Genomic DNA, 21,586 nt, shown 5'->3' on the forward strand with positions numbered 1-21,586 from the left:
AAAGAAAATAAATTAAAAAAATTTAAAAAGGAAAATAATAGCGCAGATTAAAAAGGCCCCTCTGTCCGGTCCGCCCCAGCGCACCGTGATCGCCGCCCCGGGCCGGGCCGGGCCGCCCCGTCCGGGCGGGCCCCGGTGCCCGCGCGGTGTTTGCTGGCGTCAGGCGGGAGATTACGGCCGTTTCATGGTGTCATTATCTCGGATTTAAAAAGCACACACACGCAACGCAATTCAAACAAGCAAAGTTGCGTTTTAAGTCCGCTCCGAGTGTCTGCTGATCAAATAAAGACTTAAGGGCGGTAACGATTATTCTGTTAAATATATGGCACTTGACTGCACAAGCAGTAATTGATTAGCGCACCGAAACGAGCTCTCTCCGGCGCTCCCCCCTCCGCCGGCGGGGCGGGCGGCTCCGCGGGGGAACCGCGCCGAGGGGAGCCCAGGGCCGGGCACCCCCGACGGCCGGCAGCCGGGACGGCGGGGCGGTGCGCCGGCCTCGCCTTCCCAGCCCCGGGCCCCTGCCAGCCCATCGGGCGGTCCCGGGGCAGCCGGCGGCCGAGCCGGGACCGGGCGCCGTCGGGGAACGGCGGCACCGCCGCCCCTGCCCTCCTCCGCGGTCCTCCGCACCGGCGGCCCTCGCGCACCGGGGCCGCTTCGTCGTGGGGATCCCCGCAAAGAGTAGCGGAGCGACATGTTTTAAGCAGAAAAGAGGCGCGTGGGGCTGGGGGAGGCGGGCGCGAATCTGCGGCCGCTCTTTTCGGAGGTTCGAAATTGAACCCCGGCAGGGGCCGGCGTGTCGCGGGGCTCTCCGAATGGTTTGGGGTTGGTTTTACGCCCCTTTCTCGAGGAAAAATTTGATGCTGTAATTTCCTACAAACTCGAGGGAGTGACTTATATCCGCGGTGATGTTTGCTTTGGTAACTAACCGCTAAACGCGTGGAGAAGAAATATTTTCAATTAAACTGTAAATTGTATACAGATATTGATAATGAAGAAGCTGAGAACGTTTCGATTAGATCCGTGACATCACCTAACGTTGGCCTGGGAAACAATCACAGCCGTTCACTTCGGCCTCGAAATGCTCTCGATAATTTTGTTTTATTTTATCCTAAACGTTTCCCGAGATCATGAAGTAGGCTTCGGGTCTATTTTTTCTTCTTTCGCAGGTACACCTTTCCTTATCCACCCCTCGCTATAAGAAATGGAGACAGTGTTAACGTTAACACCACAACAATTCAGAGAGCTGTGGAAGCGTTCAGGGGTGGGGGGCTGGCTGGAGAGGTAGGAACTGTGCGGGACCCGCGCGTATTTTTTAGCGCAAAATGAGGTATGGAGGAGCGTCGTGCACCCGGGGAAAACGAACGGAAGTGAGTAACGGATGGCTTTCGGAGACGTGGTTCCATGGCTCTTCAATTCTCAAATGAATTCTTACAAATGTCTCTGTGTGTGTGTGTGTGTGTTAATTGCAGGAAATAAATAAACCCGCTGTGGAAATTCTGAATTTACAGGGGGAAAAGCTCATGGTGCTCGCTTCCAGGGCCGAACACGCAACATGCTTAGCAGAGAGCCGTCGTGATTTTAAAAGTTTCCTGCCAGCCTGCCCGGCGTCTGGGGCCGGTTTTCGCTCGCCGACCGCACGCACGCACACACAGGCTGTGCACACGCAGCCACACACACGCCCACGCACACGGCCGGTCCCGGACAGCAGCCCCCCCGCCGGCCTCCCAGGGCACGGTCCCCTGTGGGCACCCCACGGGGGACCGCGACGTACCGCGGTGCCTGGGAGAGAGGCAGGCAGCGGGGAGGCAGCGGGTGCCGCCCGCTCACCTCCGGGGCTCGCCGCGGGGGGCTGCGGGGCGGGGGGCGCGGGGCGGCGGGCACGGCCCCCGCTCCCGCACCCCACGCGGAGGGGGGACACCTCGTCCCCGCAGGCGTCACGGCGGGGGTGGCCGGGGCAGGAGCGGGGTCAGGCCTGGCTCCGGTGGCGGGACTCCTCGCCAAGGCCACTCCGCGCCCCCCGTTTCGGCCGCCGCTGCGGGAGCTGGCGGCACTTTGGGCTCCAAGAGCGGGGCGAGGGGTCTCGCTGCCCCACGGAGCCGGTGCAGCAGCGAGCCCCCATGGGCTCTCGTGCAGCGCGCTCCCCCTCGCACTGAGGGAAACCTCCGCAGGCCTTGGCCGTAAAGTTGGGGCAACAGCTCCGGGAGAAAGAGCCCCAGGGTTTGGTTTCAGCTCGCTCCCGGGGGTGGCTCTTGCCCTGGGACCGGCCCCGGTCCCGATCTCGCTGCGGTCTGAACCAGGCCCGTGGGGCCGGTGGCCCGCCGGCTGCCGACTCCCGGCTCCCACCAGGGAAGGGGCCTCGGAGCTTTTGGCGGGGCGAAGGGCGGGTGGCGGCCGCCCGTTACCGACCTCTGCGCGGATCACGCCGGGGAGCTGCAGAGCGAGGCGGTGCGCCCTCGCTTTGCACCCCGCCGGCGGGGGCTTCGCCGGGGCAGGTGCTCCAGCCCTGTCCCCCTCTCCGCGGGAAAGACGGGGCTCTCCGGGGGCGAGTCGCACCGCGGCGGGGACCCGCCCGCCTGCCGGCCCCGCGCCTCGCCGGGGCGAGGGGGCCGGGCGGCCCCGCGGGGTGCCCGAGAGCTCCCGCGGGCCCCGACGGCGGAGCGGGGGGGGAGCGGCGGCCGGGGCGGCCTTTGTGCGCTGCCGGCCCGATGCCTCCCGGCTGCGGCCCGGCGGCTCTCCCGCGGCGCGCCTCGGCCCGCCCCGTCCCTCCCGCCGCTCGGCGCCGCGCACACGCTGCACTCTGCCCGGCGTGGTTCGTTATTGTTAATGGGCGAACAATAGGCACATCTGCCCTTTCTTCCAGCATAAAGGCACCTTAGCTAACGAGGGGGGCTGGCGGGCGGGCTCGCTTTTTCTTTCTCCTCCTCCTTTTCTTTCTTTTGGGGGGAAAAATAAAAGAAAACCAGCGGCGTGTCCGGCTGCTGGGCGCCTCGGGGCATATGCTCGCCTTGCACCGCCGGGCACGGCCCCCGGGCCGCTCGGGGTCCCCGGCGGGGGCGGGAGGGGGGGGGGTCCCCATCGCATTACCCGCTTGGACCCGGCGGGATGGCGGCTACGGGGAGGGGGGACGCACAAGAGCTTGGGCGGGGGGGCGAAAGCCGAGGCGGAGGGGGGACCCCGGCTGGACCCGGGACGCAGCGCCGCGGGGCTCCCGACGCCCATCCCCGCGCCGGGTAACGGGAAGTTTCCCGGTAGGGCAGCGCAGAGGAGCCATCCCCGGGCCGGCGGGCGGACGGGGGCCGGCGGCTGCGGGACACCGCGGGGGGACACGGCGGGGGTGCGGGGCGTAGGCAGCGGGCACGGCCCGCGGGCGCCCCGGGGCAGGGCGGTCTCGCCCCCGGAAGCTCCGGCGAAGCGAGGGCGATGAGGCTCCGCGCTCACGGAAAACGCGGAGTCACCGAAGGGGCGGGGCGGGGGCGGGCGGCCCTAACACCCGGGAGCCGCCCGCCCGGCGGAGGCGGGGTGCGGGGGGCCGGCCCTTTGTGCCCGGCGGGGAGGGGGGCGGGGGGAGGGCGCTAGGGCCCGGGGCGGCGGCGCGGGGATCAGCGCCGCACCGCCGGCCCCGGGCGCCGCCGCGCGGGGCTCGCCTCCTTAATAGGGGCGGTGACGTCACGGGGGGCGGGGGCGGCGCGGGCGGGGGCGGCGCGGGGGCGCCGCGCGCATGCGCCGGTCGGCCGGCCGCGCCGCTGCAGCAGCGGAGCGGTGCCCAAACGGGGGAGCGCAGTGAGAGCCATGGCTAGAGATGGCGAGGGACGCGGCCAGACAGCCGCCGCGGCTGCGGAGCCCGGCCTGAGGGAGCGGGGGCCCTAGAACCGACCCGACGGCGTCATCTGACAGCAGAGGAACCCCAAATAAATACATTACCAGAAAGAAAAAAAAAAAAAAAAAAAAAAAAAGGAAAAGCCACACCAGCCCGGCAGCGGCGGCTCCGCCACCAGCCCGCAGCGCCCGCCCGCCCGCCGCCGCCGGCCCGCGGGAGGAACCGGCCCGCGGCCACCGCGAAGAGCTCCGGGACGCCCCGCCGCCCACCAGATAGATGTGCGGTCCGGCCGCCCGCACGGCCGACGATGAACGCGCAGCTGGCGATGGAGAACATCGGCGATCTGCACGGGGTGAGCCATGAGCCGGTGCCCGCCGCCGCCGACCTGATGAGCGGCAGCCCCCACCACCGGAGCGCGGTGGCCCACCGCGGCAGCCACCTGCCGGCCCACCCGCGCTCCATGGGCATGGCGTCCATCCTCGACGGCGGCGACTACCACCACCACCACCGGCCGCCCGACCACGCGCTGACGGGCCCCCTGCACCCCACCATGACCATGGCCTGCGAGACACCCCCCGGCATGAGCATGAGCAGCACCTACACCACGTTAACCCCTCTGCAGCCTCTACCTCCCATCTCGACGGTCTCGGACAAGTTCCCTCACCACCACCACCACCATCACCACCACCACCACCCCCACCAGCGGATACCGGGCAACGTGAGCGGCAGCTTCACGCTCATGCGGGACGAGAGGGGTCTGGCGTCCATGAACAATCTCTACACCCCCTACCATAAGGATGTTACCGGCATGGGGCAAAGCCTCTCTCCGTTGTCTGGATCGGGCCTGGGGAGCATCCACAACTCCCAGCAAGGGCTGCCCCACTACGCTCACCCCAGTGCCACCATGCCTGCCGAGAAAATGCTCACCCCAAACGGATTTGAAGCCCACCACCCTGCCATGTTAGCCAGGCATGGCGACCAACACCTCACCCCCACCTCCGCTGGCATGGTGCCTATCAACGGGATCCCACACCACCCCCACGCCCACCTGAATGCCCAGAGCCACGGGCAGATCCTGGGCTCTGCCAGGGAGCAAAACCCTTCTGTAACTGGTTCGCAGGTCAACAGTGGAAGTAATTCAGGGCAAATGGAAGAAATCAATACCAAAGAAGTAGCTCAGAGGATCACCACCGAGCTCAAGCGGTACAGCATCCCCCAGGCCATCTTCGCCCAGAGGGTGCTGTGCCGCTCTCAAGGGACCCTCTCAGACCTGCTGAGGAACCCCAAGCCCTGGAGCAAGCTCAAATCTGGCCGGGAGACCTTCCGCAGGATGTGGAAGTGGCTCCAGGAGCCGGAGTTTCAGCGGATGTCTGCTCTGCGGCTGGCAGGTGAGCCCGCTGCGGAGCGGTCGGGGCACGGCGGCGGCGGGGCCGGGGCCCCGGGCCTGGGCAGGCCGCCCCGGTCCCCTCCTGCCCCTGAAGAGCAGCCCCGGCGCCCCCCCCCCCCCCCCCCCCCCTCCGCCGCTCCGTTGCTCTCCTCTCCCCGCTCCCCCTTCCCGGCTCCGCGCACCGGCACCCTCCGCGCCGCGCTCCCGGCCGCCACACAAAGCCGAACCGGGGTTCGGGCTGCGCGCTGCGGCGCCCCGGCTTTCCCCGTTAGCCCGGGCGGGGCGTACCCGCCAGGCTCTCCCGTCGCCGGCGGGACGGCGCCCAGCGTGCCCGGTAACGGGGCGCCGCCGACACCCGCACCGGCCGGGGCGGGCAAGGGCGAGGCGGGAATGTTTTAATTGGCGACTCTCCGAGCGACCGGGACGTACCGGGCAGTACCGGTCCCGGCCGTGCGGTGCGCGGGGACCCGCGCACCGCACGGCCGGGACCGGTGCTGCCCGGTACGGCCCACGGACGGGGTGCGGGGGAGCCCCGGTAATGCCCGACGGCGAGAGGAGTCGGTGCACCTGCTTGGTGCCGCCCCGGGGGCGGCGGGCTCCGGTCGCGGCGCCCGGCGGAGCTCGGGGCCGGCGTTAGCTCCGCGTCCCGCCCCGGTTGGGTTAGGTGTGCCGGGGGAGGTGGGTTTTTTTTCCCCACAAACGATACGAGCCCGGCGTGGGAGTGGCGGCTGAGAAATGCTGTTGGCTAAAATCGTTAGGTTTTCTATTATTCTTTTTTTTTTTTTTTTTAACCGGTTGTGCTTATCGTTAGGCCGTGGGGTTTGAGTTTCGCGTGGATGCCTCTGCATGAGACGCGCAGTCCGTGTCGCGGCTCCCGTATTGTCTGCTCGGAGACTGCCGTCCCGTTCGGTTCCTGTTCTCCTCTGCCGCCTCCCCAAACCCTCCAGCCTGCGCCCCCGGTGCAGGGCCCGGGTTTAATACGCCGTGAGTGAGGGTTTGTTAATTAAGTGATAGGTCTCCATTAATTTGTCCCTGGAGAACGCGAGACAGTCAATCCGAGTTGGAGCCGGGGTCACTGATCCGTTTCGCAGACAAAAATAAGGGAAGGGCCAAATCTTTCTCCTTTCGAATGCACAAATGGTCCTGCGCTTTCGACTACCACGACGGTGGGAACTGGGAACCGCTTCCCGACCGTGCGGGGACCCGGCTGGCCCAGCACCGTGCTCCTTGCCTGGTTTCAGCCAACCTCCTCGTCTCTGAAGCCTAAAGCGGTGCTAGGAAGGGCCCGTAGCAGGACCTCCCCCCCCCCGCTGTAGCTGGCCCCGCGGTGCGCACCGGTGGGAGGACGTTGCTCTCTTTGGCTTCCACTCCTGCAGAGCCAGTTTCAAAGGTCTGAGCTCTCGGAAAATGCCCTCTCCGCCTTCCCTTCCTCAACAACCACCCCACCAGGAGAAAACCCTCGTCTTGCTGGTGCTGCCCGGGAGAGGAGGATGGAGTTTGTGTTTCCAATATCCCCGTAACGATTGCTAAGGCGAACTTTCTTCGATTTGGAGCGTATTTTTACGACAATTCGGTCGACCTGACTCTCCGCTCATTTGCATAGATCGATACTGGAAACAACCCCTCGCTTCGGAGTCTGCTGGCATCCTCTCCCTGGCGCTGCCGGCCGGGAAGCTTTGCCAGCCCCGGCTGCAGGCCCGGGCAGGAGGGAGGCGGCAGCTCCCCGCGGCGCGGCCGCTTTCTGCCGGGGGACGGCCGCGCTCTGCCCAGCTGCCGGGTCCGGGGAGACCCATTGTTCGCCTCTGCCCCCAGACCGCCCCTGCCTCCAGCCACCCCAGCGCTGCCCTCGCATAAACGGATCCCGGTAATCCCGTTAGAGAGACAAAGCCTCATTATTCCGCCTTCCCTTTCCGACGGAACCCGAAAGCTGGCACCTTACAGAAACGGCCTCCCCGGGGCGAAACTGGGCTCGCAGACCGGGGGGGGGGGGCGGTGTCGGGGAGGGCTGCCTGCGCCCGAGCGTCCCCGCGTCGCCTGCAGCCGGGCCGGGCAGCGCAGGGCCCCGGCGGGGCCCCGCAGGGCTCCCCCCGCGCCGCCGGGGGCTCCGCGGCTTCGCCCGGCGCCGCCCCACCCGGGCGCCGGCAGCCCCGCAGCACGTGGTCATTTGCATAGCGCTGCGTCGCGGCCAATGGGGGTGGCCCCTGGAGCCCCCCCGCCCCGCCCCGCCCCGCCCCGCGCAGGCGGCGCCGCGCCGCGCTGCGCGCCCCTCCGCGCTGCCCGTCCCGCGCTGCGGCCGACCCGCTGCGGGTGCACAAACGATCGACTTCATTTTGCGCGGGTTCTAAATGCGTGATGATCTCACTAAGCGGTAAAAATCTGCCCCGATTGGTATTGATGTATGAACGTCAATTCAAAATATCATAAATTACTCCAGCCGACGCAAATTAAATTTCGCGTCCAAATTATAACTCACTGCCGGGCGTTTAGAGAATTATCAGGTAGATAAATGCCCAGAGCGGAGCCCTCGCCGCCTTCATCCCTTCCCTTCCTGATTTCCCGCAGGCGGAGGCGGGGAGGGGGAGGGAGCCTGCTCATTTTAGGCCTCACGGTCCTGCCCAGCACTTTATCTTGAGTATTTGCCCCTTCCAGCCGTCCCTGGGGGATTCCTACCTCCCGGATTACAGAAGCTCCGACAAATAGAGGGAAAATGGGTAGTTACATGGAAGCGGGATTGAGGTCTTGACACTTCCTGAGCTGTCTCTTGAAATGTAAGCAGAACTGCTAATTGCAAAGCTGACCTCTTCCAGCCTCCATCTTATTCAACCCATCTTCCTTCCCCTCTCTGTTCGCTTTCCCTTTGTCTGTCCCCCTCTCGCTCCCCTCGATCACTGAATATTTATCTATTTGGCCGTTTCCCCGTCAGTTATTCTTCCCCCTCTCCCCCCGCCTTCACTGACATTTGGAAGGGCAGTCAAGGGATACCGAAAAAATAAATACAATTCAAAGAAAACGTACAGCCCTTCTGCAGCCTGCTGGGATTTACGGGTGAATTAATTTCAGGTTATTTTCCTATGGGGCGGGTGTGTGTGGGGGGGAACACACAGGAGGGGATAAAGAGGGCAAAAACCGACTCGTCTCGCTCAGGAGAAAATAATCTGCGTCGAGCCATTTGTTGTTAGAAACGCATCTGCCTGGGGGCCGGTTGCCGGCCCCGCACCGGCTGCCGGCCGGGGCGGGAGGGAAGCGCCCGCGGGAGCAGACGCGGCAAAGAAACGTTTCGGGAACGGGCGAGGGCGGAGCGAGGGACCCCACGGGCCCCTTTGGATCTGCTGCAGGAGGGGTCCGCTTTGCCGAGGTGCACCCTCCGAGGGAGCTCGTCCCGAAGGGGCCCCTGCGATCGGGTTTCCCGAGCCCGTCCCGGGGCGGCGGGAGCAAGCGGGGGCCGTGGGGGGACCGCGGGGCTCAGGCGGAGGGGGTGGCCCATCCCTCCAGGGCTGCTCGACATTCGCCTGCGACCTGACTGTTATTTTTCATAGCTGCATCCCTTTTTCTCCCCTCCCCTCTTCCTTTCTACCCCCCAAAGTGAATCCCGGCTAAGCCGAAGCCTCGGGAGGCCGGCGAGAAATGCTCGCCACATAAACTGTAAAGAAATCGATGCAGTAACGGGAGCGTTTTCCACATTAAATATGAAATCTAACGAACGCCGTGTGCGCCTCTGGCCCCGCCGGCCGCCCCAGCGTGCGCCGGGGAAGGTCGCTGCCCGCCCGGCCCCAGCCGCGCCCCGGCCCCGATCGCCTCGTTAGGGCCTCTTTAATACCCGCCCGGCGGGGGCTTTGCATGAGCGCGTTTGCATCAGGGAGGCGGAGGGCATCGACCGGGGCCTTCACCGCCGACACCCCGAGCGCGGCGCGGGCCCGGGGGAAAGGCCCTGCCCCTCCTCGGCCCGCGGGCCGCCCGGACGCCGCGGGGACGGGCGCGGGCCTGCCTCCGCTCGCCGCGGGAGCTGACGGCGGCCGCTCCGCGGCTGCCGGCGCGGTGCTGGGGCCGAGGCAAGGTGCCCCGGCCCGGCGGGACCGGAGGGCGGGAGAGCGGCCCCCAGCCCGCCCCCGGCGCGATCGTGCCCCGCCGCGGCGCCCGGTGCGCAGCCGGGCGGGCGCTGGGAGCCGCGCTTGTTTGCCGGCCGTGTCCTTGCGGCGGGATCGATTTACAGCCGCTCGCACGCAGCCGCGTTTGCCCTTCGTTAATGTTTGCCCAGCGGGAGGCGGAGGAGCGGGGCCGGGCGGTGGCGAGCCGCGTTCCTCCGCACCGGGCCGGGCCCGCGGCGCCCCCGCCCCCGGCAGCACGGCTCGACCCGTGTTTGTTTGCTTGCCTGCTTCTTTGTTTGTTTGTTTTAATTACCCGCCGCGTGGCGGGGAGGCGCCGGGGGGCCGTGCCCCGCTCCCGCCCTCGCTGCCGTCTGGATGAAACAGCCTCAAAACGGGGCCGCTCCCGGCCGCGGGCACCGCCGGGGCCGCCCCGGGGGGCCGCACGGCCGGCCTGGGGGCGCCACGCCGGCCTGGCCCGCCGCGTCTGCCCGCCACGGCCGCCCCGGGCCGCCGAGCCGCCCGCAGCCCTCGCACGTCGCCCCTCGGTTCCCGAGGGCTCTGCGCCATCTGCTGACCGCCGGCGGGCGGGAGCCGGCCCCGCCGGCCCGGGCACCCCGCCTGCACAGGGCGCCGGCGGCTCCCCCGGGCCGGGAGGCGGCGGCTCCGGCGAGCGCTGCGGGGCGGGCTGCGTCCTGGCGGGGCGCCCTGCGCCGGTGCCCGGGCTGTCCCCGTCCGCTGGTACCCCTCTCCCTCGGGGCGGGCGCGGGCGGCGCGGCCCGGCTTCAGCACCGCGGACAGCTACCGCCGGCGCGGCCCGGCCCCGCTCCCGGCCCGGCCCCGGCGGTCCCGCTCCCGGTCGAGCCCCGCGGCGGGCCGGGGCGAAGCCAGCCCTCCCGTTCCGGGGAGGAGGCCGCCCGGAGCCCGGCCGCAGGGGTTTCCTGAGCCGCCCCACGGCTGCCGGCTCCGATGGGGAGCGGCGCCGCATCGATTACGCGTAACGGCAGCCGGCAAACCTGTCGGGGCGGGCCGGGCTCTGCCCCCCTCCCCGCGGCGGTGTGCTCGGGCTGCCCGCGGGGGCGGCGGGGCGGCGGCGGCGGGAGCGGCTCGGCTCCCGGCCGGGCCGCGCGCCCCGGGGGGACCCGGTTTGGGGACGGGTGCCTTCCCACCCTCGCGGGGCCAGAGGGGAAGCGAGCTCCCCGCAGCACTGTAACTGTGCGTGGGGACCCCCGCCCCGGGCCCCGCAAGCCGGAGGGGTCGGGATGCCCCAGGAGGAGGGGAGGGGAGGGGAGGGGAGAGGAGAGGAGAGGAGAGGAGAGGAGAGGAGAGGAGAGGAGAGGAGAGGAGAGGAGAGGAGAGGAGAGGAGAGGAGAGGAGAGGAGAGGAGAGGAGAGGAGCGGAGCGGAGGCCGGTCCCCCGTGTAGCAGAAGGATCCCCGCAACCTCCGCACAAGGGACAAGTTCGTTTCGGGGGAGACCTAAGGTGACTCTTAAGCGCAGGAGCTTTTGCTGAAGTGCTGGTGACTTTAACCTGAAGACTACAGGCGTCGAGGGGAGTTTTTCCTGAGGACCGAGCGGGGACCTAGCATGGCATCGTGTCGGGTACTTCCATGATCAAATCGATAACTGTCGATTCGCATTTCAAATATGGTGAATCATATACTGACAGAGAAGCGACCGATGCTTACTGACTTTCTTCGGAAATGCAGCTTACTTGAGCCATTTTGCTTAAGAGGAAGTCGGTTTTATGATGCTGAAAGGGTAATTTATAGGGACAATTTATTAGCTCAACAGTGGGTTTGATTTTTCCCCATTTTAGGGCGATAGGAAGTCTCGGTGGTAACATTTTATGTACAGCTCAAATGGCAATTCAAACGCGATGGATTGCCGCTTCGCAAGCAAGGTGTGCAAGCAGCATGGCAAGCTGCTGCGGGCTGTGTATCGTTGGCGTTGGCGTGTGCAAGCACTTTCTGGTGGATCATTAGAAAAGCTGCTACTTCAAATGGCTAAAAGTATTAAATCGCACGGCACGGGGGGCTCTTCCTCGGCGACTTCGGTGCAGAAGCTGCTGCGGTGAACCCGCTCTAAGGTTATGGACGTTTTTCAGGCGCAGCAATACTGCGTGCATTGCTAGGGGCACCCTAGATCTCTCGGTACGAAGTTACCCGCGGGCGGTGCGATTAGTGCAGGCGGATTTCCCGCAGGTCCGCAGCCCTCCTCCCGCAGGGGCAGGCTGCCACGCTGCTGCCGTAGCGCCCCCCAAAACGTAGGAACTTCTTTATGTCACCGCCGCTGTATTTCTCGTTCATTTGAGGCATGTCTCGCTATGTTTGAATATATCGTCGGAATTGACTGAGGGCTTAACAACTGGAGCAGGGGAAGCGAGAACGGGCAGGCGGGTCCTTGGGAAAGGAGCCCGAGAAGCCGGCCGGGTTTTTAAGTAAATCTGGCCATCCTTAATGTCCGAGCGAAGGTTTTGCAATGGATTGCGTCACTTCCACCGCGCAGAAACTCCATTTTCGGCGGCTGCCGCAGAGCCCCGGGCTGGGGCAGCAGAAAGGGGCGGAATCACCCGGCCGAAGGCCGAGCCCTGTACCCGGGGGCCGCGGAAGCCCCCGCGGGGGGATTCATTCGCGCTGCACTGTTCAAAGCAGGCGGGCGGTGCGCGGGTGCGAAGCTACCGCTGCCCGGGGCGGGCAGGTCCGCTGCGGTGCCGCGGCAGCGTGTGCCCCGTCCACCCGCGCAGGAACGGGCGGGGCGGGGCCGCCGGTGCTCCCCGGCGGCGGGCAGCGCGGGGCGGGGCGGGCTGAGGAGCGGCGCGGAGCGAGGAGCGGGCGGGCGCGGAGCGGCGCGGGCGCGGAGCGGCGCGCGCGCCCCCCGCGCTGGGCAGCGGCGGGGAGAGGGCGCCACCCAGGGGCCGGGGGCTGCCTGCGCCGCCGCGGGGGGGGGGGGGGGGGCGCCGGGGAGGGCCAGCGCGGTGAAACTATTGACGTAGTCGCAAAAATCGTTCATTAAGGCAATTTAATCTTTGCTATTAAATGTCCTTTCAATTCATCTGGGGTAATTAAGATGCAGTTAAAGTGATTAAATTCTAGTTACTTATGCTAGACAAAGAAATACTCGTCACAGTAATACGGTTAACTGAAGACCCAGCTGAAGAAATTTAACATTTACTTTAAATGATATAGTAGGAAAATCGGGTGCTTTCCCCTGATTGATCCACTTAGCAACATACTCTGTAACGGTGATGTCAGCTCACTCAAGTGGTGACAGATCCATCAACACCGTAAGTTTGCGTAAACCCCAGAATCCCAAACTGTTGAGTCAGCACTCCTTAGTCGGATCCACTTTATTATTCCAGGGGCAGCAAATTAAGGTCACTCATTTTAATACAGCGCGCAGGAGTGAGATGTTCACCGTTCAGTCCCAGCTGGGATCTATACGTTGGCAGGCTGATGGCACTCTGTGAGCTTCCCATGTAGGAACATATTTTTATTTCTTTTCATGTTATGAAACAACAAAAGAGGAGTATTGCCTGGGCTTGATGGCAGAGAAATAAGATGCAGAACAAATGACCTCTGAGTAGATGGATACACCTGCGTTCTAAATAAGTGTAAATGCAAATCACTAGAAAGACAAGTGCGAAATGCTGAATGATGCCAGGAGTAATACGAAATAATTTAGTGTGGGTTCAGACATTTCAGAATAGCGCATACTCTCTTCAGTTGAAAGGGGAAAGTTTTGGGGAGCAACGGATGAACTGTGTCGCTCATGTAGGCTTTCATCACTGACACGTGGATGGCCTTATCCTACGGTGGGTTGAAGCTCTTGGGAATGCTCTTTGCAGCACCAATGCTGGCCGCTACCTGCTACAGCGGGAGCACACGGCCACGAGCTGCCCTGACGCGCAGAGGCTCTGTCCCATGCAGCACCTTTCCGGAGGGACCCGGTCTCCCAGGTGCCTTCGAAGGCCCCAGGGCAGTGACGAGCAGGATGGGGCGGTGCAGGGGACCACCAAATGGTGACGTATCAGAGTGAATGGCACACAGCAGCCTCCGTCATTCATCCAGGCCAAACAGATTTGCTTGCTTTTAGTTTGTGTGGTGAAGTCTACCCTCAGGTAGCAGGTGTCTTATAGGCCCCTTATCTTGCTCTCATATTCCCCCAAATATGAAGTTCTTGATAATTAGGAAAGATCTGTCATCCGTGTGTCTCTCTGCACACTCCAGAGGCGTTAGTCACATGATAAGGATGGAGCTTATCACACTTTATTATATATTATCATCACCATGAATTTACCATAAACTTTTGGCTACTTGCTTCCACTGAGCTGTTGTAGCCAGTGTGATTAGGACTATTTCTGACGGCCAAAGTCCTTAAGCAGTTTCAACCTCCTATGGAAATCCTGCTGCCTTTTCCGCCCAAAGGTAGAGCCTCCTTCAGAATAATATCCTCCAGGATGTTCTCTAGCTTGTACCAGTGAAGAGTTTTCACTCTCTAAAAATGTTATTGGATATTTTGTGATGTTTCAAAACTAGAAGCAGATGCTTTAGAAAGAGATTCCCGGGGTCTTAGTGGGCGCAGTTCAGACTGTGGCTGAGGCAGGTCCCAGCCTTTATAGACCCAACACAATAGAGATTAGAAAATACACGTAAGGAGGGAATTCTAAAAAGGGTTTTTATGTCTCTAAGACATGACCTGTATACCTGAGGTTGGGATAGCTAAAAGACTAGACTTTGCAAGAGGAGGGGGAAAAGATGATCATCACAAAACTTTTGAGAACTCTCTCAAGTCAATCTAAAATATGTCTCCTTGTCTCTCCTATGGCACATGCAGAAATGCAGGGCTTTTTCGGCACTTCTTTGAGCTGGGCTGCATCATTTCTGGGGTTTTTCCCACTCATGGGAAGGGTGACTGCTCTGAACCCACAGCAACGAAGCTGTTGGCTTGTAAACTCCCCATTGCTTTCTGGGAATCTCACAGTGGAGTCTTTGAGAGCAGCATAAAGCAGTTGGTTTTTTTCTCCTACCTGTCTGAAGCAAATGTAATGCTCATGAATACTGAGGGTGAGACAGTCCTGAAAACTAAACTGGTCCAGTGAGGGTGGTAGTGAAGACCCCAGAGCTCAGTGCTGAGTTTACCTTCTGATGTGAAGCAACCAGAAAGTGCTCTCTCAGGCAAGACAGAGCCGAGCCCACAGCCGTGAGAGATCCCCAGTCCTCTTTGTTCCCCAAAATGAATATTTCAGCTACAAAATGGGTTCCTACAGACTCCTTCTGTCCATAGCGTCCGGCTCAACCTTCCAGCCACAGCGCTAATTGGTGTCAAATAATGTGTCAAATGTGATGGAAATGAGTGTGGTGTGAACCTGCTCATGGGGAGCTGAACCAAGACCACCGCCTCATCTCGTACAGGGCACTCGATGGCCGTCAAGTAATAATGGCTTGTGGTCAGCAGTGACCCGGGTCAGAGCTGGAAATGTGACCTGTAACCTTGGGGTGAAAGGCCCCGTATCCCATCGCTGGTGGCCAGCACACGGTCTCCTCTCTGTGTCAACCAGGCTCTCAATTAAGCATGGCTGGAGACATTACCCTGTGTGTGTCTCCCCGTTGCTGGTCTGGACCCGCTCTGGGTACAAACAGAGGAAAAAAGGGCTCCCTGTAAGCAGAGACGTACTGTGTGCCTTGGCTTCCTCCTGCGCGGGGTGGGAAGACTCATGCCAAGGCACTGGTGGGACTGTACACTTCCCTTCCAAGAGGAGCTGTAGTGCCGTGCTGTTGCAGTGCGCTCGGGCAGATGCGCTGCCCTGTGTCCCTCCTCCCTTTCCACCTACTTTGTACGGTCAAAAACCTGGTCTTGGCCATTGCTTGTGCCTGTCCTGGAGCTAGTGGGAATGGCTGCTGGCAGCTGGTGAGCAGCGTGGCCCTTCGGGGTGCGTGGCCGCTGCCTCAGCCTGCTGGTGTGCGTGTAAGGGCACAGCTCTCTCGGTGCCAGGTCTGAAACCTCCTAAATCCACCTTCTTCTTCCTCAGCATCTGCCACTTTTCCATGCTGTGCCTAAGAGCATGCGCTCAGTGATGGCAACGTGGTGGGCCACCAGCTGAGCAATGCCCTTTGCAGTGAGAGTGGCCCTCTGCCCTCACAACTAGCCACAGGGCTTGGGGTAGGTTTCGCCCAAGTAGGATTTTCCGTTGTCATTCCCCCTGCTCCGGTGCCAATTTTCCAGAAAAGAATCCAGCAGAACTTGTGGTGGTATTTCATTACGTGCCCAAAACAAGAGAGCAGAAAGCAGGTTTCTTGAGAGCATTACCGGTTTCATTCTTTGCTTTGGGTTTTTAGAAAAGAAAATTAGTGTTTACCACATACGGCTAGGCACACGTGTACGCACCAAGTGCTCCTGAAAATTGATTTATGGTAATCAGGGTTTTTTTCTTAGATTTTTAAAGAGAAATCAACCCTCTAGGGATGAAATACTAGATCAAGCATCAGGGTTAACACCTCAGCTTACTGTAATCTTGACTTTTAGACTGACAGAACAGTGTCGTTCACATCACAGGTGGGCAAAATATCCTCTTCGCTATCTCAACCTAAAGATGCAATTAGTGCGTTTTCACGGGGGACACGATCCTGCTCACACCTCTGGCAGAGCAGGACTGATCCTGCCGTGCTGCACATAGCTGGGCCAGCCGGGCGCTGCAGGAGGGTGGCGACAGACGGTGGAGCTGCAGCGGTGAGACCCCGGTTCTGTATCGCGCACAGGCAACCGGGCCTCAGTGAGATATACAGACCTTACAAGGTTTGGCAAGTTAACTCAGCCAAATCCCTCGGGCGACTTAGAAGGAACAAAGGGAGACAAAAATAGATTGATGGACTGTATCAGGAGAATTGCAAGTGTCAAAAATATCTGTTGCTCAGGGCAGAGGAAGATGGAAGTGACTGGAAGAGGCCAGAGTTCAGCAGTGGATTTATAAGGCTCCTTCTGGCACTGATAATATTACATTGTCATATCCGAACATATGTTGCCAGAGTCAGAGTGACTCTTTCTTTATCCTCTGCTTTGCTTTTTTCTCAACTAGACTTTCTTAAGGCTTTTTCAAAAGGCATCACAAGGAGCATCGCTCAGCCGGGGCAGCCCAGAGACAAAGAGCACATCTGGCTGCACGGGGGAGCGAGGGCAGCGTGCGATCAGGTATGCCGCGGGAGATGTGCACGCCTCTGGGGAGCACAGCACCCCACAAAGCGCCCAAATTCAGCTTCTGTGCGGTGGGAGAGGGTCCGCTCACCGTGCTCACGGGCAGGTGCACGTGAAGAGCATTGGTGCAAATTATTTTTATTATCTTCTGCTACGTGAAATAAAATCCAGATGAAGGTGTGTCACAAACAGTTTTGAAAACAGACTCTGGTGTTTTTCCAAAAGAGGGTTTCAGTCGGCGTCTCTGGAGCCTCTGACTTCAGCGGACACCCTTGCCGGCGTTAGAGGAGGACCGGGCCCAGGCAGGCGTAGCTGCTTTGTCTGAGCGTGACCTGGGCTGAGCGCAGGCTGCTGTCGCTGGGCTGGATGGCTCCAATTTGTCAGCCCTCGCAGCGTGAGCTGGCCGGGCTCTGTGCCTGCTCTGGACACGCTCGCATGTTGGAGCAGATTTTATCCCGTGGTGTACATTTGTTCTCTGGCAAGCTGGAAGCTACAATTTATTATTAAAATTGATTGGCTCCAGTGCAGGGAAAACGATCGTAAGGAAACCCTATTACAGTTTTTCATTATCACCATTATTTATTTTTAAGTGCTATTAATATTCCTGAGTCTGGACAAGGCAGAAGATGAAAGGTGGTATCCACCCTTGCTGCTCACAGCCCAAGGCCTGGTAGTACTGTCTGCAAGGGCTCTTTGAACAATTAAGCATATTGGAAAGTTTTTGCCCTCAATCTGCCTCTGGCGAACGGTAACGGGAATAGAGCTGAAAAGGAAACAACTTTTGCATTGCCTGAAAATGATCCGGATTTTGAAGGCGTTCCCAGTCTCTCCCAGGTAGAAAAAGGCTCTGCGAGCAACGCTGGGCAGGGCCAGGGCCAGCGTGCTCCTCAGCAGGCACCAGGGATACAGGAGGATCCAGGGTCAAAGCTCGGCTCAGCTGGGCTGCTCTGCTAGGGGCAACGGACACCTCCGGTTCACCTGTTGGGGCTGTGCCGTGTTCAGCGAGGATTGAACCTGTTGCGTGTGGGTCTTCGTGTCTCAGATGAGGTCCCAAATTGCAACCGAGTCAGTATCTCACTCTCTGAACCAATACATCATTAGTCCTTAATTCAAAGTAGAACTCCATCTTGGATGTGAGGTCAAGAACTGTCCCATTTCGTAGGCTAAACTAGAGCATATCTTCACCTGTTCCCACTGGGTGTGGACCAAGCCATAGGAAACCAACAATCCTGCATGATAGTTTGTTGAAAAATAAAGTCCACGGCGGTCTGCAGGAAGAAGGGATGGCTCCCAGCTTCTCCAGAGAGCACCATGGGAACCTCAACGCTCTCTTTCTGATGGGCTTGACTGAAATGAACTTTTATTTGCAAAATACTAAAATTGGCTTATTTGTACCATAGACTGGATAGGATTTTTTTTTTCTCCCCAGCAATGAGCACTTTTTTCTTACCTCTGTGATGTTACTAGCAGTAATCATGAGGTCTCTGATACAACTGAAGTTGAGGAACAAGGTGTGTTGTAACTCTTGGGACATTTTCTAAGGAAATAAATATTCAGGGATATTACGTTTCAGGAGATGAGCACAAGCTCAGGAAGACAACGTGTTAAGCAAGTTAGTTTCACAATAGACGGTCGGGTTTTTGTTATTCTCTATGATTTCAGAGAACTCATGTACTAGTTTGTGATTGAAACCCCGGAGGTTTACACCGCTAATTGAACTAGCTTTTTATCTACTGCTGTGACTGCCATTTGTGATGTGACAATTCCTGCTGAAGCATCGTACAGCGCTGACTCAGATCATGCTATTTGTGTAGTTAGGATTTTGTGACAAATGGTGATCTGGACAGAGTATCTAGGTGAAAGCTGGAATTTGTGTAGTCTTTGAAAAAGGAAGGTGTAAAGCAGCGTGAGCAGAAATGAAGTGTTGGGCACGGCAAATGTGTTCTGAGCTTGGTTTGTCTCCTTTTGTGCATGAGCCCGTGAGGAGGGGCAGAGTCGGAGCTGGAGGCCGGGGTTGTTACAGCGCCGAGCTTCTGCGGCTGCTTCCACGGGAGCTTTTGATCGTTGAACGTAGACGTGTATAAAAGATTGAGATTCTGTTGATATCTTCTTTGCTCCTCATTCCTAATATTTGTCAGTAAATAACAGACTGTTCTTGCAAAAGTATTTTTAACCCTTGAGTTACCAATGTTAACTTTCAACGGGGATGCAGAATTATTGCACGAGGAGCTGATCCCCACAGTGAATTCAGCAGCTTGACTTCAGTGGGGGCTCGCTTGCATGAGGAAACCTGTTTTTCAGCCCAGAAGCCCCACACCATTTTAGAGGTCAGGATGTAACTTCAAAGCACTCTTCAAAGGTTTTCAGATAAAAATAACCATAGAAGATATGAGTTTGGCATCCCAGTCCATTTGATCAGTGTGTCATTGCTTATGAAAGAATGTGTAGCTGGAATACATTTTGCTAGGGAGCTCTTCAAAAGCTTCTCCTCAGAGGGGGCTGAGACGCCGGTGGCTTGGCCCCCGCCTGCCTGGGCCAGCAGAAGGTGCCTTTGCATCTCCTGAATCTTGCTGTCTGATCTGTGCAGTTGCTATTTCTCCAAGTACAAAAGGTGGATGACTATTTTTATACCTCCCTCGAGCAATTAAAGCCTCGTGCCAAGGCTGGCTCTCGGTAGCAATGAAAGATGTAGGAAGGACCTTTGTAAAGTAATTTGCTGTTTTCATTCCAATAACTGTGGAACAGGTGGAGACACTGCACAAAATTCTTCATATAATCAGCACTGATCTCCACAGAAATCAGGACTAGACAGGCACAGAGGCAGAACATCCATATTACCTTCAGAAATACATCTCTAAATCGGCATTAAAGGACATTGTTAGAGAAAAAAGGGGAAACAGACAACTTCAGACTCTTTTGAAAGTGAGACAGAGCAATCTGTCCTCCCAAGGAAACCTTTTATCCTAGCGAAATGCTAACAAAGATGAGCTGGCAGACAGTCAAAGGCTGGTGGGGGGATCCGGGAGTCGCTCTCCCAGCCCCCTCGGATCCCGCCTGGCAGGTGATCTGCAAGGCAGATTTCACATTGCAAGCGCCCTTTAATAATGTAGAACAAAATAACGTTCTGAAAGGGAAAGAAGGGATGATAGATGAAATAAGGTGAAATTCTATAAGGAAGATTTACCACACCATTGTTCTGCATGTCAAAACGTGGTTTATTTTGTTCAGAATACATAATCATCTGGCCTGTAAGACTGTAGTAGCATCCTGGTTTCTCCCAATTCCTTATTTCTCGGCCAATGAAAAGCTACAGAAATGAATTGACAACAAATAATGAGGGTAAAAAAGGTGGGCAAGGTTGACTTTAGAACTCAGTGAATTTCCACTCTAGTTCATAGGGATATTACGTAGTTAAATTCTCATCGCTAATGGGCGTTATCAAAGTGTAAACTCTCAGTAATAGCATTTGCTGAGTTTTAACAGACAATGATAAAGGTATTTTCTAATTTCCTTATATTTTTATAGTCTATTATAAGTTAAAAAATTAAATTGATGTGTCACACATCCTCTCCAAATTTGGAAGCTGAAATGAATGGTCCTTTTCCCCTGGTTTGTCCTGTACTGCGTTCCCGCGGACTCCTCTGCCAGCCCTCTCTAACCGTCCTCCCCTTTCTTGCAGCGTGCAAGAGGAAAGAACAAGAGCACGGGAAGGATAGAGGGAATACACCCAAAAAGCCTCGGTTGGTCTTCACGGATGTCCAGCGTCGAACTCTACATGCAATATTCAAGGAAAATAAGCGTCCGTCCAAAGAATTACAAATCACCATTTCCCAGCAGCTCGGGTTGGAGCTGAGCACCGTCAGCAACTTTTTCATGAATGCACGGAGGAGGAGTCTGGATAAGTGGCAAGACGAGGGCAGCTCCAATTCAGGCAACTCATCTTCTTCATCAAGCACTTGTACCAAAGCATGAAGGAATAACCACGAACTAAACCTCGGTGGAAAAGCTTTAAAAATAAATAAATAAATAAATAAAGACAGACCAGGACCTCAAGATAGCAGGTTTATACTTAGAACTATTTGAAAAAAATGTTATTTATAAGTCCAAAGAAACCAAAGACTTATTTCACCTGCATTATGACTTTGTTCTAAGACACACACTTTAGTAGGACGACGACTTGCAAAAAACGGAGAGGAAGAAGAAAGCGAAATGGAGGGAATGAAACGGAACGCAAAGAGAAGAGGAACAGACCACTGGTCTTACACCTTCGCCCATGATCATCTTCACCGTACTTGGCTGTTTAGTGGTTTGGAGCATAGTGATTTCTTGTCATTGAACGGACATCTCTTCAGACATGGCTCTTCATTTCCACAGCAATTGCCATGAAGGTGTAGAGTGTATCCGTACTGCATACACGCCGGTGGTTAGGGACTTAGTCAGGGCTGGTCTTCAGAGAGGGTTGTGCCATGGCGCGACCAACAAAGCGTGGAGTCGTCTGAATTCATTTGAAACGGTAGTGTGATTTTTGCTGTTTCATGGTTTGAACTTAACCGGTGCAACGCCCGGAAACAAGTTCAAACTAGGCAAAGAAATTTTGAATGGTACCTAAACCAGTGCATTCTCTTTGTTTGTTAAGGAATGTTCAGATTTAAAAAAGGAAAACTATTCCATCCATAAAAAAAAAAAATCGACTAGCTACCAAAGAACACATTTAATAATTATATTGCAGGTATTTTATTGCAATGATTTTAATATTCCAAAGCTATTTTTACACAAAATACTATGTAGAGTTATAGGTATAAACTAATCTAACTGTATAACACATAAAACTTGTAATCAAGACTGTTATTTGCAATTAGTAAAACCACATTATTGTTTCTTTCCATGATTGGCAAGAAAGAATGTCATCCGAGGAGATCGCAGCCCCTGTCGGAGCACAGGTACTGATAATGGGATGCTGCTTCCGTTGAAGTCAGTCAGCCTTTTTGTCACTGACTTCAGCGGGAGCAAAAAAAAAGGGGCTGTTTGTCACTGACTTCAACGGGACCAAAAAAAAGGGGCTGTTAGAGCCATGTGTAAGATAGTGTGGTAGCTATCGTGTGTGCATCCC

At 58.1% G+C, this 21,586-nt stretch overlaps 1 protein-coding gene across 1 annotated transcript; it reads left to right on the forward strand.

Moving 5' to 3' along the window:
* The first annotated feature begins 4,124 nt into the window (after positions 1-4,124).
* ONECUT1 (one cut homeobox 1) lies at positions 4,125-21,207 on the forward strand. Its single transcript, XM_076348687.1, has 2 exons — positions 4,125-5,205; positions 20,156-21,207. The coding sequence occupies exons 1-2, from the start codon at positions 4,125-4,127 to the stop codon at positions 20,446-20,448; spliced, it is 1,374 nt and encodes a 457-aa protein (XP_076204802.1). The 3' UTR covers positions 20,449-21,207.
* Positions 21,208-21,586: the final 379 nt, after the last annotated feature.

Source organism: Aptenodytes patagonicus, chromosome 10 (assembly GCF_965638725.1).
Source record: "Aptenodytes patagonicus chromosome 10, bAptPat1.pri.cur, whole genome shotgun sequence".
NCBI lineage: Eukaryota > Metazoa > Chordata > Aves > Sphenisciformes > Spheniscidae > Aptenodytes > Aptenodytes patagonicus.

Excerpts from the sequence above, each read along its gene's own strand:
- ONECUT1 (XM_076348687.1), top strand. The coding sequence starts at position 4,125 with ATGAACGCGCAGCTGGCGATGGAGAACATCGGCGATCTGCACGGGGTG. Across the intron at positions 5,206-20,155 it reads GTCTGCTCTGCGGCTGGCAG|CGTGCAAGAGGAAAGAACAA; the intron begins GTGAGCCCGCTG and ends CCTTTCTTGCAG.